This window comes from Lepisma saccharinum, chromosome 22, assembly GCF_977018435.1.
Source record: "Lepisma saccharinum chromosome 22, izLepSacc3.1, whole genome shotgun sequence".
Classification (NCBI taxonomy): Eukaryota; Metazoa; Arthropoda; class Insecta; order Zygentoma; family Lepismatidae; genus Lepisma; species Lepisma saccharinum.
In genome coordinates, this window is record NC_139250.1 from 37,460,636 (window position 1) to 37,478,344 (window position 17,709).

Genomic DNA, 17,709 nt, shown 5'->3' on the forward strand with positions numbered 1-17,709 from the left:
CCCTTAACATATCAAAACCCGTACATGCATATGAAGCAAAATGCATTTTTGCTTCTTTTTGTCTCCTGAACCTTACAATTTTTCAAGTACTTTCTGTGCATAGATTATGTAATAAATGTGTCCCTACTTAATATAAATTGCGAAATATCTTCGAAACATGAGGGCATGTGTGTATGTGTGGAGCACGCACAAAACAAAAAAAAAAAACAAAGGTAAAAGTAAACGACAGACTCCTGTTGAATTTAATGAGTTATTGTTTCTCGTTTAGAAAGAAATTAATTTATGAAAACCTTTGTTGTTTCGTTCGTAATACATACGTTACTATAAAATACACGCCCTTCAAGTTTATACTACCAAAAAAGCATGATTTGTAATTGGTTATATATACAATGTAGTGAATTGTCTGCTACTATTTCTCTGTTTGGTTTCAATTTATGAATCACTTCATTAAACCAGGAGCCAAATGTTGGTCTGTCCATTTCTTGGTGATATTCACTCTTCCCTTTCTTTCCACGGAACAGTAAACATGCATCTTCAACAAAGCCTTCATTGCCACCAGTGCGTGAAACAATGAGCCTCCCCCTCCCCCGTCATTGGTTGCTTCAGCCCTTGCGGTGATTTTGCACGCTCCCATGGTTGAATCAATGTACGACCCACGTTGACGCATGCCTCGTCCAAATAATTAACATGTTTCTTTTTCACGGTGATATCTTTTAATATCGTGGAGTTTCTTTTGTCGTCAAACAACAAACAATCATTTTCTACTTCTAAACTGAACCGCGAATCATTCAACATCTGAGACAGTTTGTGTGCTCATTGACGGCAAATTACCTCATGCCCTGTTTTATTTTGGTCTTGTTGTCGTAAGGAGGAATATGTATTTAAAACAACTTGTTTAACTTTGAAGAGCTTTTTCCTTCAGATGATGCTCAAAATAACACTCGGGCAAAATCGGGCACTGAACAGACGACCTCGATTCATCCATTCTTGCCGCTGTACAGCACAATTAGCAAAGAATCACAATAAAAATAGGGTTAAAATAGTGGGATGTGCAACACTGATATCACTTATTCCACATGCTTTGCAACATATTCAGTTTCACTTGACTTGCTCTTGAGCTTTTGTGTTTCTTCAGCACTACCGACTGCCCAGTTGGCGAATCTGCAGATCCAAGTTCGTCTGCACAGTGATTACAGCCGATCAATTTCATACCTGCTAATGGATGTATCATTTTCTCTGTACATTACACATTAAATAACTGTCTTGTTGTTACACATTAAATAACTGTCTTGTTGTTACACATTAAATAACTGTCTTGTTGCAAGTGTGCAGTTGTGTCAAAATGTAACCCATCTCAGCGGAACTATATTCTGCACGCACATTTGGATCTACATATGCGAAAACCTGCTAAAACTAACTAACTCTCTAGCCTTCTTAAACCCGAAGGTTCATGGCTGCAGCAACACAGGCCTTCCATCTGTCCCTATCTTGAGCAAGATCTATATACTCTCTTCCATCCCTACCGATTTCCTTTAGGTCCATCTCAACGTTGTCCCTCCATCTTCGTCTTGGCCTTCCTACAGGTCTCTTACCATCTGGTTTCCCAACAAGAATCCTGTAAACTCCTCTTTCCTCTCCCATTCGTGCCACATGGCCTGCCCACCTAAGTCTTCTTGATTTAATTATTCTAATAATATCTGGACATGAATACAAATTATGTAGTTCTGAATTATGTAACCTTCTCCACTCACCTGTCTCCTCATCCCTTTTAGGTCCAAATATTTTCCTAAGGATCTTATTTTCAAATACTCTCAATTTATGTTCCTCTTTCAATGTAAGGGACCAAGTTTCACACCCATATAATACTACAGGCAAAATTACTGTTTTGTATATTTTAACTTTTAGTTTCTTAGATATTAAACGAGAAGACAAAAGTTTATGAAGAGAGAAGTAACATGCATTTCCTGAATTAAGCCTACTTTTTATTTCCTCTTTAATATAATTTTCATTTGTTAATATTACTCCTAAATATTTGAATTTGGAAACTGGTTCAAACGAGTTGTTATCAATAATTAGATTTTGAATATTACCTAACACTTGGTTTCGGCCTGTAAGCATATATTTAGTTTTCTCTTTGTTAACTTCCAAACCTATCTCTTTAGCAGTTTTGAAAAATATTTTAGCATTATTCTTAATCGTATTTATATCATCCCCCAGTAAGTCTACATCATCTGCATATGCTAACAACTGAGTCACACCATTTAATTTTAGTCCTTCTTTAGTTTCTTTTACCTTCCTTACAGCATATTCTAAGGCAAAATTAAAGAGCAATGGAGATAATGCATCTCCTTGTTTTAACCCATCATGAATTATAAATTTGTCAGACATATTATTACCCACACGAATTTTACTTTCTGTTTCACTGGTGCATATTTTTATCATACTAACAAGCTTCTTAGGTATTCCAAACTCTACTAATATATTATATAATTTATCTCTTTTGACCGAATCATATGCTTTTTTGAAATCAATGAATAGCTGATGGACATTTTGATTATATTCCCACTTTTTTTCAAGTCCTGCTTTTTCAAAACCTGCTGCAAACTTAAACTGAAACGAGGCTTAGTCATAAATTCACATAGTGGTTGTGGATGTAAGGCCCCACATACTTTCGATTTTGTTCCAAGTAAAGGTGATATAACCAGCACCATGTTCTGGCCACAGTTACCTTCCAGGTTTTATCCAGAATACCATTGGTTAGAGATTGATTGTTAGTGCCAGAGCCAGCCACCTGATGCTGGACATTCAGAAAAATTCCTACCTGGAATCACTTGCTCCAGGAATCTATTGCACTTTCTTTTAAAACTTTACATGCATTATTATGCCTTATTTCTGTTCAGAATGGTTTCGCATGATATGCTGTGGTGATCACAGTGTATTCTCACAAAAAAAAAACAATTATTTCTACAATAGATTCTGGGTCCAGTGTTGCATCTGGTGTAGAAGTACACTTAGTACAAAGGAATCATAGTACATATTGACTCAAAGCAGTGACTGTCACTGCAACCCTTGTAATTCAAGGGGGGCGGAGGTGCAGGGACCCTGCAGTATGTTCTATGTTCTCATGAAATTTTGTGGAAATTTTACAGAAATTGTAGCTTATGTTAAAAAATTCAAAATAAGGTACAGGCATTGTAGATCACCAATTGCACAATTCAAAATCAGCATTCTTGGAGCTCTGAATAGAGACAATAGAGAAACTGCAATATGCCACTAACTCAAGACTTTCATACCCAGTGAATGTTATTTGGTAAACAGTATTGGCATACTGTAATACCCACTGCAGCATATGGGGACAAGTTTGGAGGCTTAAAGAGTGATGCTTCGCAATTCGAAAGCAGCTTTGCTTTATTGGTGCCATCTAAACCGCAAAATTAGGACATTGGTTTCTGTAGTAAGAGGGAAGGGCTATTTTATAAAGGCAAGGAGAGTACCAAAATACTTATGTCCCATATTATTATATTTCAGATGTCAGCATCCAGGTCTCAAGAAACTATTTCACCTCTAGTGTCTAAAATGGGTTTTGTACCTCTGGAAGTGCCAACAAAGTCTGAAACAGAGACAACTGACCCATTATTTTCTGAACAACCATCCGTGGAAAATACGTGGCCTGAGGATCAACCTTATATTAAGACTGAAACTGCATCATCCCTTGTGGCTCCTGATGTCAATACCACTGTTGACAGCAAACTAACTAGTCAGTACATGGAAGAAACTTCAGTTGGTAAAGTGGAAAGTGACAGCAATTTATATAGTCAGTACATGGAAGAAATTTCAGTTGGTAAAGTAGAAAGTGAGATTGATGAAGAATTGATGCATTTTGAAGGCACAACTCAGGAGGTTCCTAGTGGACAAGATGTTTCTAAAAGTGAAGGTTTTGATCCAGATGATTGTGAAGAATTTGTCGAGAAAGTGCCACCTGTAGATAGTGACAATGATGCCTTAATTTTAAGTGATCATAAAGACAGGAATAGTGTAGAGCATCCTGATCGGGTGGAAGGTGAAGCAGCAGATCCTGCAGAAAGGTAAGTGAGGAAAATTTTAGTACAAGGATTGAAAATGAGCTTGGCAGTACCTTGTGAGAATTACCAGGGTTTATTTCTTTTCCGAGTGATGTGCATGGATTGTGCATCAAATCCCCTGCCTCCCTTGAGTTCACTGGCTTGTTGCCAGTGCTGGCTCAGAGAGAATTACTGATTCCCGTTAGCACCAACGTTGCACTAACTCATGAGTAAAAATATCTGTGTGTCAGGGTAATCCTCGAGTAATGATCATCTTATATTGAATCAATATGAAAGATGCGATGAACATAGTGAGACACGAAACTCTGGATTAACCCTAGGAGTGTAACTAGCCTCAAAGCAAGTGCCTAAACGTCATACAGATGGAAGTGTGTGATTGGTAGAGGCACATATTTTTGGTAAATAAAAAAGCAAAATTTCGGTACAAAAACTGAGTCAATTTCGGGTTCAAAAGTGGTAAATAAAATAAAATATCGGTGTTATAGCGGTGAAAAATTGGATGAAAGGTGGTATATAAAAATACATTTTGGTTTTAAAATTGTGAATATAATCCTAAATTTGATTTAAAAACTACACTTATTCCACAGAATTAACATCTCACTTCTAATAGCACATTTATGTAGTTATCAGAGTATTAAGTTTATTTCTGTGTAAAGGAGTCCATTTTTGCTTCTCCAATATTAACAGCAGAATTAATCAATTATCCAGGAATTGCATAACTCTCAGGATAATTCAGACCTCGGAAGGTGTCGTGTCGGTATATAAACGGTAAATTTCGTGTTTAAGAGTTAATTTCGCTTTTTGCAGTTCATTTCGCATTATTTCGTGACAAAACATGGTCACAAAATGCATCTCACACCTTTCAAAAACATGAAAAATTAACACTACAATGTGTTTTTTCAAATTTCGTTTTTTCGTCAAAAACGAAATATGCATGCCCCTAGTGATTGGTTACCTCTTTCAAGAAGGTGTCATTCCATGCCAAATCACTCAAAAAAATGGAATTTTTGGACCTCACCATTTCCGAATTTCATGAAACTCCCAGAGTAGTAGTATTTGAGGAGCAAGGAATATTTGAACAATAACAGCCAGTAGCGATGCATACTTTTCATGTGTCAGGGTTGCCAACTTAGGGAAAAATTGAAAAATTGGACATACGGTGCCGAAGAAAAAAAATCATAACTGTTGTTGCAGCTAAGCTAGAATCTTCATGTTGGGCTCATTGTAAAGCCATAGGATTGTTCTTTTAATAATAATAAACGTCTTTACCGTCAATGAAATTTTTATTTCAAGGTCATATCATATGACCTTTGACCTTGATAATTTTCAAAACTGTTTCTTCGAAATTTTTGAAACTAATACATATGGTGCTTAAGATGTTTTCTATAAGTGACAGAAATATCATCTTAGGATGACATTGGGAACAGGAGTTATGATAGTTACTGTCCACTGGTGCAGTGGACTTAGGCAGTTGTTGCACTGAAGGTATCGAAGAAGCAAGTTCAGAGGTGCTCAGTCACTTTGTTTTCAGTGCAGATACAGTCTTTCAAGCAGTGAGAGGTGTCCTTATGAACATTTTGTCTTGTAATTATGTGTGTTGATCTCTTTGCAGTATATTACAATGGATTTAAGAACTATTTTGTACCTACACAGTGCTGTAACCCCTTTGATATTGAAGGACATGCCAGTAGCAGAAAATAAGAAATGTTCTCCCATGGATGGTAGAAAAGCTGCCACACCTGCAGATTGGATACAAGATATGTGATGGTTGTAGAAAACAAATTCCAATCAGAACCAGCAACAGAATGAGTGGTGAAGACACAATGGTTAGAAAACAAAGAGAAAATGATAATGGTAGTGATGGGGAAGTGGAGAAGTTCTACAGGGTTGTCTCTATTTAGGCATTAAATGAAAGCGTTGGAGAATCACACATCAAACAGGAAAAAAATGAAATCAACAGGTTATAGCAAAAGCAAAATAAAGAAGATTACATAAGCAGTGCAAAACAAAATATTCCAAATACCAGCAGCAGAAGAACAGGTTGCAGAAATCAAAAGTACTGATGGAAAAATATTGGAGCAGTTGATAGTAAGTTTTGAAAAATGTACAGAATGAAGTGCTAAAGTTCAAATGTTGCCACTATACTACCTAAAAATTGGAGTATTAGCCCAAGTGCAACAAATCAAATGATACGAACTTCAAAGAAGCTAATGAGGGAATGTGGAGTAATGTCATCACCAAATCCTAAACCTGGGAGAAGTTTGAATCCAGAAATTGTTCATTTGGTGGAACATTTTTATTGCAGTGATAGTATTAGCAGAACTATACCCGGCAAGAAGGACTTTGTAACCATTTGAAAAAGTGACACCAAAGAGTACAAATAAAAGAGGTTGCTGCTAAACAATCTCAGTGAAGTGTATGCCCAATTCAAACAGTCCCACCCTAGTGTAAAGATAGGTTACACGAAGTTTGCCTCACTATGCCCCAAGAACTGTGTTCTAGCAGGTTCCAGTGGAACACACAACGTATGTGTCTGTGCTGCACATCAAAACATAAAGCTACTGATAGAAGGATGTCAACTCACAAAACTCGTGGAAGAAGACAATAGCAATCTTACCATAATTATTTGGCCCGCATGATATGTAATCCACCTCAACTCCAGTGTTACTGTCATGAATGTGATGAGTGTCCAAGATCACACTATATAAAACCATTACTGGAGACTGTATTGGAGATTAATGCAGTAGGGTTTGTCACCTTTAAACAATGGGTTCCATCACAGGTGTTCACTTTTGAAACAATTGTGAAGTCATCAGAAGATTTTATAGAAGTGTTAATTTCTCTACTATTGCAGTTGCAGACACATTCTTTCATTGCCTGTCAGCAAGCAAATTTCCTGAGTGATCTAAAAGATAATTTGCATCTTGGTGAAATAGTTGTACTGCTTGATTTTACAGAAAATTATTATTTTGTACTGCAAGATGAGGTTCAGGGATATCATTGGAACAATGCACAGGCTACTGTCCATCCTTTTACAGTATATTATCATGAACCATCAACTGGAAAGCTGGAACATACGAACCTGGTAATAATTTCAGACTTTTACAACATGGTACCTCCACAGTCTACACTTTTCTCAAAGAGCTTATTTAATTTGTGATAGAAAAAAGATTTTTTTTACTTTTCAGATGGTTGTTCCACACAGTACAAGAACAAGTATAACTTTTTAAATTTGATGCATCATGTACATGACTTCGGAGTTCCAGCTGAGTGGCACTTTTTTGCCACATCCCATGGCAAGATTACGTGTGATGGTCTTGGAGGGACATTAAAGAGATTAGCAGCCTGAGCAAGTTTGCAACATCCCTACACAGAGCAGATTATGACCCCAAGACAGGTGTTTCTTTGGGCAGAAAGTAGTATAGATAATATGAACTTTTCGTATGTCTCTCAACAAGATGTCATTCAAGAAAGGAAACTGTTAACTATGAGATACACACATGCTAGGACAGTACTTGGAACTCAGGAGTTACATGCATTCATACCTGTGACACCAGAATAACTTGTGAAAAGGTTTTCTACAGACATAAGTGAAAAACACGACACCAGTGTCACCTAAGACACACTGCCTTTGGATGAAGCTCGTGGTTTTGTGACGTGTGTTCATGATCATGCATTGTGGTTGGGATGTGTTGTCGATGTTTGTGAAAGTTCTTATGAGGTTGTTATCAGTTTTCTTCATGTGCATGGTCCTTCTCCATCATATGTACAGTCTGCGCGGAAAATATTGATGCCACACCAGTGAAAGCAAGAACCACAACAGATGTATACACCAAACAAACAACAAAATCAATGTTGTACTACTCACCTTGCAGTCAGTATTTTGTCGACCCTCCTTTATGCTTCCGGCATTCTGTCAGTAGTTTTGGAACACCCAAAGCCAGGTTTTGGAGGAGATTAACTGGCAGATTGACCCAAATGTCCCTTATGGCAGCTTCTAGCTTAAGGAGTGTAGATGTGTCCCTGTTCCTTAAACGTCGCTTCATGATAGACCACAGGTTTTCAATCGGGTTGAGGTCGGGGCTTTGTCCTGGCCAATCATCAAAATAAGGGACACAAGCATCTTTGAGCCATGAAACCACACTTTTGGTTGTGTGACAAGGAGCCCCATCCTGCATAAAAAAAGATGCTCCACTTTTTTCAAAGGACACTTCCAAAACATCATTTAAGAGCTCAAGATAGGAGTACTGATTCATGGTCTGGTTTTTAGGAAGAATAACTAACTCTCCTACACCACCATAACTAAAGGAACCCCAGACCATAATACTGGGAGGGTGTTTTATAGTTGGATGTGTGTACTGAGGAAGGCATCACCGGGAGAACGGTACACTCGCTTGGAACCACTACCAGTAACAAAGAAAGTGGCTTCATCACTCCACAACACTTCTTTCCAGTCATGAACAGTCCAGGTACTGTATTTCTTACAGAAATCCCGTCTTTTCTTACGATTCTTCTCTGTAAGGTGAGGTTTCGGGCGAGCTCTGTAACTGCGTAGCCCTAAGTCATCATGGATCTTCTCCTGAATTGTCCGGAAGGACACATTATCAAGCAACAGAGGATTTTTTTCTTTCAGTTCCCTAGCTGTTAATGAAGGTTGGTTCCTTAGCTGCCTTTTCATGATGTGCAGTGTTTTTTCAGACACTTTCCTAGGCCGACCAGACTTAGGTTTTGGGCAAGGCATTTTGACCCCCACCTTCGTCCTTGAAGCGTTTCACCAAACGTTGCACTGTTCTCAGGTTCACACCTGTTTGTGTCGCGATTTCTGTGTTTTTTATGCCTGCTCTAAACAAGGCAATCACCTGCTCAGTATCACCAGGCTTCAATATGTTGTAAGGCATCGTTTCACACACAAAATCAACTCAGAACACCAACATAACAGCCCAAAATTCACAGGAAATACCACACGCACGTGCACACATACAACAACGTCTCCCACTCGTAACTGAGCAAGTTGAAACTTGCAGCTATGAACAAAGGAAGATCGCAGGTGGTAGTTTACTGCCCATGAACAACAACTCTTTTCACGGTATCGTTTAGGAGATAGGTGGTCCTATGTAAAAATGCGAAAATAATTGACGTCAATGCTGTTGGCGTCAATACTTTCCGCGCAGACTGTATATTGTATATCCCCAACATCCAGACATAAGAAGAATTCCCATCCAGGATGTTCTGACTAGTGTAGATCTAAGAACTGAAACTGGACGGACATATAAGATCCCAGCTTCAGACAGTAAGACCTCAGAAGAGAAAATGAGGAGTAGGAAACGCCACTAATCTGCACTATATGTAGTATTATTTGTTACCATTATTGTGTACTTTTCTAAAATGTAAACATTTGCATCGTTCCCAGTGTTTGTCTCGGTCAGTGCACAGTAACATTTTCGTTAAGTTTATTAATTTCAGCAGCTCCTGTTCCAAATGCAATCCAAAAATGATATTTCTGTCATTAGACAACATCTTATTACACAATATGTATTAGTTTCAAAAATTTCAAAAAATACAGTTTTGAAAATTTTTCAAGGTCAGAGGTCATAATGTGAAATAAAAATTTCATTGAAGGTAAAGAAGTTTAATTTTTATTAAAAGAACAATCCTTTAGCTTTAAAATGAGCCCAACATGAAGATTCTAGCTTACCTGCAACAACAGTTACGATTTTTTTCTTTGGGCCAGTGTGTCAAATTTTTCACTTTTTCTCTAAGTTGGCAACCCTGCTACACAAAAAGTATGCATCGCTGTTGGCTGTTGTTGTGCAAATGTTATTGTTTCCTCAAATACTACTACCTGTCACATTTTCATGCAATTCGGAAATGGTGAGGTCGGAGGCTGTGTGATTTGGCATGGAATGGCCTGAAGGCGTGGTTCTGCATGTGGTGTGGTAGGAAACAAGGAAAGGATGGAAGTGACGGGACCTAGACATTGGTATCCTAAATAGTGACAAATATTTCAATATAATTTTATTTAATCTTATTTCAATAATATTTTTAATAAAGTGGAATACATAGTTGCTTGAGTTAATATACAAGAAAAAACAGAATTGTGCAGTCAATGAATTTAGAAGCGCCATGTAATTTATACAGCACAACTTGGATACATCCATTTTATTGTTTAATTTAATTAGAAAAATGTTCACTTTCACTGAAAAAAATGAAAGGCTAATTTTATAAAGTATGGGAAAATTCTGCTTAAAAACATTCGATTAATCTTGTCAATCATCAAAACAAACAATAATATTCAAGGTGGTGGACTAAATGATCCCCCATTTTTTATTTTTTTTTCTCATCTAAGATGAGTAATCATATTATGTGGATCAACAGCATTGGAAATGCCGCATGATGAAATATGAAGCATAATTCATGATGCTGTCACTAGGGGGCTAGAGTAGACAGTATGGCGGACAAATGAAGACTTATGATGCAACAGCGATCAGCAACTATTTTATTTTTTGATGAAACAAAAGGCATTGTTGTGCCTCAGGCGTTTTCGTGCACATTTCCACACTCTCTCAGTCCTCCCAAGATAAGCAATCCACAAACTGCATGAAAAGTTTTGAATGGAAGTATCAGTATTGCAATCGAAGCATGATCATCCAAAACCTGTTTGTACACCTGAGAATATTGAAGTGAGTCGCTTTGCAGAGGAGTCCCGGCAAATCAGCTAAACAAGCAGCAATACAACTAGAGATATCAAGACGCTCTGTTCGATCAATTCTAAAAAAAAGATTTTCATATGTATCCTTACAAGATTAGCATGATGCAAAAACTCACAAAGGAACAGAGAATGGCCTTTGTTCATTGGGCTGAGGATAACAACAACAACACTGAGCAACATTTGATCTTTGTATTGCTTCTATTAATACTTTGTTTACATTGTTTTTATTTAGTGTTTTCCATAGCTCTTGCCATGGCACCCTATCAAAAGCCTTTTCCATATGTATAAAGCATACTTATAATTCTCAATTGCATTCTATAACTTTCTCTATTATTTGCCTTATTGTAAATATGTGATCTTGAACACCTGTACCCAGTCTGAATCCACTCTGTGTCTCCTCTAATTTATCCTCTATTTCTTGTCTTAATCTATTTTGAATATACTTTGCGAGGCACACTGAGTAGTAAAATACCTCTGTGATTTTCACATTCCCTGTTATCTTCTTTCTTATATATGGGTATTAGTATTGATATTTCCCAATCCTTCACTATCTTCTTTTCCTTCCATGCCACTTTTACTACTCTGACCAACAGATATTCTCCTTCCTTTCTCATATACTTGATCATTTTGGGTGCAATGCCATCATGACCTGCTGCCTTTCCTAGTTTCATTCTACCAAACTCTTCCCATGTAATTGCTTCTTGTTCTACATCTGGGATATGTTGTTCGTCAGGCCTTCTCTCCTCTTCCTCCTCCTCCTCTTCATTTGGTATGTTTATTTTTCATTTTCATTTATTATTATTGGGAAGTAGTTTTTCCATCATTTCATTATTTCTTCAGAACTAGTTAATAATTTCGTATTTTCATCATATATAAATTTGAAAGAGCAATCTTTTTGTTTCCACATGTTCTTCAGAACTTTGAAGAAAAGTTTTTGATTTTCTGTAGGATTTAGCTCCATATTTCTTCCAAATTGCTCCCACATTTCTTTCTCTCTCTGTGTTCTATATTCCTCAAATGCCTCCAGAGTTACCAATCACAAATATTTCTTCCATATTTCTTTCTTTTACCTCTCCTTCCACCAATTTGTTATCTTCTTCTCGTTTCCTACTCTAGATGATCCACAAACTTGTATAGCTGCAAATATTATTATTGCCCCTTTTCATTTACGCCAGAGTTTTTGTAAGTCCTCTTTTCTTTCTTCTACTTGTTCATTTGCTAGTTCTTCTCTTACTTTCTTTCTAAATTCTTCTTGAACATTTTTCTCTTTCAACTTGTCTACATTTATCTTCTCTCTTATGTTGTCATTTATTCTTTTCTTCCTTCTACTCTTCCTTGGTGTCTTACTTTTAACCCCTATAGTCATATCTAATATGAGAAGTTTATGATCAGTGTTTATTTCTGGCCTTCTTTTCACTTTTACATTTCTTATGAACTTTTTCATCTCTCTCCTCACAATGATGTAATTTATTATAGATTTTTCATTTCTACTGCTTCTTCTCTAGTATGTTTGTGTATGTTTTCATGTATGTACAGCCATGAGCAAAAAACCACCAACCCTCGAAAATTTCAAAGTCCAAATCTGCACAATGTGACATCAAGGCGGTGCAGTATAGCAAAGATCACTTACGAAAAAATTTGCACCACCACAAAGTTGAAGCCTTATAGATGTTATAATAAATGTGTCATTTATGTATTTATTTATTTTTGATGAATAATTACAGATAAAAAAAATTACTTTCCACTGATATATTTTGCGACATATTCTTCAATTCTGCTTCATTCTTGAAAACATTTATTCATGCAGATTACTTTAAGGATAGGTTTTTGTGAAACTTAAAATAAGACAAGTATATTGGCTCCAAAAACAAATAGAATCATTTTGAACATGATAAACATTACGTGCTGAATATTTGAACAAATGAATTCTGTAAAAAATCTAAATTACATGCTCAATGCTTATGTCGCCATACATGAACACAATGACAAAACCAAATTGGTATTCGCTGATATAAACACACTCGTTCTTCGCAGTTACATGTCATCACAGTTTTCAACACTGTCTGTTATCCGGAAACAAATAGTGTCAGTCTTCCCAACTCATCTTTTGTCTTGAAGGAGGCTTTTCAAGCAGCAGCTTACATTTCCACAACAATCATATACACGAAGGATATAAAAATATTGATAACCACAAACTATAATTTATGGGGGAAGAAAATATATCAACAGGCCTCTCGAAATGTAAAGTTACAACAAGTGACCCACGAAATGTGCCATACAATATCCAGCAAAGCCAGAAGAGCGTGTTGAGGAAAGAGAGAGAGAGATAGAGTAGTTGGTTAAGGTGTCTTCTTTGTAAACTGAGTTTTACATTTTGATCAGCTGTTCGAGTCTCCACTAAGCCAGTAGTATTTTTTTTTCGGGTTTCTGTGGATGGTGGTTTATAATGTATGTTTATTAAAATTGCCCTATTGTTTTGCACTGTAATTTCAAACCGTTTGAGAATAATTGTTAAAAGCACTTCATTTGCTCTAGTGGACTACAATATTCGTCATAAATTGGTGTTTGCTTTTATTAGAAATATTACAAGAATGAAGAGCATAATATGACAACGTTAATCAAAGTATTACTTTTTCACTAAAAATATTGAAAACGTGTTTAATCTTGCAGTTCATATATGTGTTGAATAAAATTACAAAATACTCGACATATTCATAGGATAATAATAAAGAAAATGTTAATAACAACATGAAGGAAAATGGTGAGATTAGTATTTACACATGCGTTCTTGCTTTGACTAGATAGTTGTTGTTGATTGATAGGTCTCTTCCCCAGCTTTGTGTTCATGGCAAGAATATTGCGTGGTTCATTTGCAGCCTCAGGCGACCTTGAGCAAATGTCATTGGGTTCATCAATATTCAATTCTTTGGGTTTGTTTGAGAACATCAGTGTAACAACGTGTAATTTTTTTAGGAATATCAAAACTATTAACTGTATTGTCGCGTATGTTATTGAATGTCTCCTATCTCGGTGACGCAATTGATCTTAGAGTAGTAGGTTGGCTCATCTGTCGGACGACTTTCATCCCTTCCAGCATATTACGTCATCTGGTGAACAAATGTCGCATCCAGTGGGTAGAAAACACATAGCAGGGGTTGTTTTTCATTGAATGAAGTCTTCCGGGGAAGGTTTAAAACCGTATTTAACACTTAAAAGGACCGATATTTCTTTGTGCACAAAGTCAGTATAAGTAGGAATGAATAGAGTGTAGGGGAGGAGCATACGGAAGAAAACCTATAGCTAATTTAGTCGCGTTTTCCTCTGTACCTCAAGGTAACACATGTTGTATTGATCCTTGTAAGTGTTTGGGCTAGGGGTGTGCGTTATCTCGAAAAATTTCTCATCCCAATCCCGACTTCAGGAAATTAATTCCAGACTTTTCGGGATCCCGAGCAGTCGGGAAATACCAAATGGTAATTTTTAAAAGTCGTTAATTATCGACGTTTTCTGCATTGTAAATGTCTGGAACTTATCGAAAATTGTTCGTTTTTGTACCAGAAATGCAAAAACAATCACTTAAAGTGAAAATGATGTGTAGAATTCGAGATTTTCAGAGCTTTGGGAAATTTTGAAAATTTTCTGTCCCGAAAATTCTTCCCGTCCCGAATGTCAGGATTTAAAAAAAAATCCCATCTGTACCCAAAAAATTCTGTCCCGCACACCCCTAGTTTGGACATTGTGTTAATATTTTCGCATTTTAACCATGGCTGTTGCTTTTTCTTCTATATTTCACAAAGGCAAGTAACAGAAATGCTTTACCCGGTATTCAAACTTTCGTAACTCACTAGACACTATTTGCATTTACTAAATGATATATTGTTTGATGATACGTAAATTTAAAATGAAGCCTACATATTTCAATTCCTAAAATTGAATGTGTTATAACAGATTCTAAAATCGTTGTCATTGTACTAATTTCAGTTAGATTAATATACCCATATAAGTGTTTGTGAAAGGTAGTAAAAAATAAGTTGAATATAGTACATAAGGAGGTAGTCATCCAAGATACAGTTCGTCGACTGGAAAAGTATCAATGAAACAACAAAAATATAAATTGAATATTTTCTTTAATGGAAGAATGAAGCATATAAATATAGTTACATTATTTCTAATGTAAGTTTGTATTGCAATTTTTTAGTTCAACACAAATTTTATAAAGTACACAAACAACATTACAGTACCACACGTACCAGCACAAGGGCTGATGTAATCCTTCTTAACATAGAATCAAACCCATAAGAACAGTGGCGCAGGAAGGGGGGTAAAGGGATACATTGTACCCCCTAAATTTTTGAATGGGGGTACTGTACCCCCTTAGTTGACGATTCTAGTTGTAACCCTTGTAACCCCCCTCAGATGCAAGATGCTACTGTTAAAAGAAACCTAGTATTTTCTAATTGCTCAATACAAAAAGTGTAAATTGCAAGCATTATTTTCGTTACCACAGGAATTCAAACCATTGTAAACTTATTCTACATGTACTACATTGTGCTTGCTACTAGTTAGTTCATTGATCTGTATGTTTGGAAATCTTTTTAAGGAGATGAAAATTATTTAAAATGTGTGTGGAACGATGGAATGAGCTAAACTTTACTTTCAGAAAAACATGCTGCAGACGAATTCCCTTCATATAAGGGGGGGTATATGTTTTGTAAACAAGTGATCGGGTTGATTCGAAGATATTAATCTGCATCAGAATAGTTTATGACTGATCTTTCATTTTGAATTTTTCAAATGAAATTTTCCGAAATGAAATACTTCCACAATTCCTGCCTCGTCTTGTTTGCGAGATGCGACACGACAAACCAATTTCGGTGGTACAATATACCTCACCGATTATAATTATTATTTTTATAACTTTCTCAGAGGGTGTTTGGAAAACTGTACTTAAACCTATATATTAAGAGATATTTTGAAAATAGAGATGGTACTGAAACAAGAAGAGTCTCAAATTTGGAGATGAGACTGAAATGAATCTCTTCAAAATCAAAATCTAAATAAGTTGTGTATTTTGTTCATTATAATTGGAAAGTTAATCCATTAGTGACAATTGCGAGCCTGTGCTGCCCGGTTTCATCAATTAAGGATAAAATGGTTCGCATCGACGAACAAAATGTAAAGCAGAAAAACGTTATTAAGAAAGTTTTTATCTTTAATGACATATATACGTTGTGAAAGTTTGAGTGGTGATACATTTGTCTCATCTTGATAGCATTCCTAGTTGAAATGGATCGGTGATATTTCCTAGACTTTAAAACAGAGTGTGATTTTATCAGAAGGGGAGGATTTACCTATGAATTAGATATGCTTAGAAAATGACATAAATTGCATAAAATCTAATTTTGATATTGAATGCAGCACAAACACAACACCATTTCAAGTTAAATTCTAAAGTCAAACTGTAAGAAAGTTACATTATTCAGTTGAATTTATGAAATTAATGAGACACTGCAGATTCGGTGATTTGCCAGTTGGCTTGTCAAGGACACTGTAATGATTATGGCTTGATCCATTTTGTTGCAAATTTTTCTGCATTAAAACAATGAACTCGGAGTCTACAAGTATTGAAAGAAAAAGCAGGTTTAAAACTTTTAAGTGATTTCTCTAATCAGTTAAGGTAAAGTTCATGGCACTGACTCTGCTTTCACACTCAGCTGTAGATATTGGTACAATTTGGATTGGATTCGCAAGGTATTTGAGTTAGGTGGGAATGTGTATTGAATTTTCTTTGTAGATGCGAAAATCTTCGACTGGTGACGCGTACATGCTTTCGCTTACATTAAAGTTAACTTTTTATACAGGGTGCTTGGAAATTCCCCTTACAAACTCCTAGGGCTAGTAGAGGGGATTGAGTAGACAATATTTGGAATAGGAACCTATGTCCGGAAACGTACCGTTTCCGTGCTACAACCATGACAATGTGTGGAATGTGCCTGTGTTGGTATGCAACCGGGTAGGCAGTACATGATGTCAGAAGATCAACTGATGGCACGTGACGTCTACAAATTGTTGCGTTCCACTGTCAACACAGGTGTTGATCAATGAATAGTACGCTTCTTTTTTGTTCCCTTGGCATTGTTACCAAATAAATTTGTTTGTATTATGGACTGAGTCACACGCCATTCACTTCTGTACCTTACGTAACACCTCATTTGACATGGTTGTTATAAATGATTACACTTTAAGGCATCAGGTGATCTTCTGACGTCATGTACTGCCTACCCGGTTGCATACCAACACAGGTATATCCGACACATTGTCATGGTTGTAGCATGGAAACGGCACGTTTCCGGACATGGGTTCCTATTCCAAATATTGTCTACTCAATCCCCTCTACTAGCCCTAGAAGTTTGTAAGGGGAATTTCCGAGCACCCTGTATAAACGAGGAATTAACATGTCACCATAAAACATGTATGTATCTGCATTTAATACAACTACACCCGAAAAGAAACCTAGTTTTTCAAACTGGTTCTTCATATTGTCCATCAGCCATTGACAAAAAAATATTTCGAGCGTATGGTTTTCCCCTAACTTTGCTTGCTCTGAGATATGAAGGATTTTGGTTTAGCATATGTAATGATAGTACTTTCAGCGTTTGAAGAGCATCTAAGGTACAGCTAATTACATTACAAATAATTACTATGTTATATGTTTTACAAATACTTCAAAGTTAGATCTCTTGCGAGTTGATCGGGAATCATCTCGATTTAGTATTTTTTTTTAAAAAAAAGGCAACACACGCTATAGCTGTCAACAAGTATTCGATAAGTGCTGTTAACATACGTCAAAGTTTTCGTATTTGATAGAAAAGTACTTGTAAAACACCTTCTAGAAGTCTGAGAAAATACCGAATACAC

The 17,709-nt window shown here is 36.4% G+C and overlaps 1 protein-coding gene across 1 annotated transcript in view; it reads left to right on the forward strand.

Annotated features, from left to right (window-relative positions):
* Positions 1 to 17,709, forward strand: part of LOC146004653 (uncharacterized) — a 72,549-nt gene that overhangs the window by 23,078 nt on the left and 31,762 nt on the right. The window contains exon 3 of the mRNA XM_083143560.1: positions 3,529 to 4,085. Coding sequence (XP_082999686.1) covers positions 3,529 to 4,085 — 557 coding nt within the window. The remainder of the gene's footprint in view (positions 1 to 3,528; positions 4,086 to 17,709) is intronic.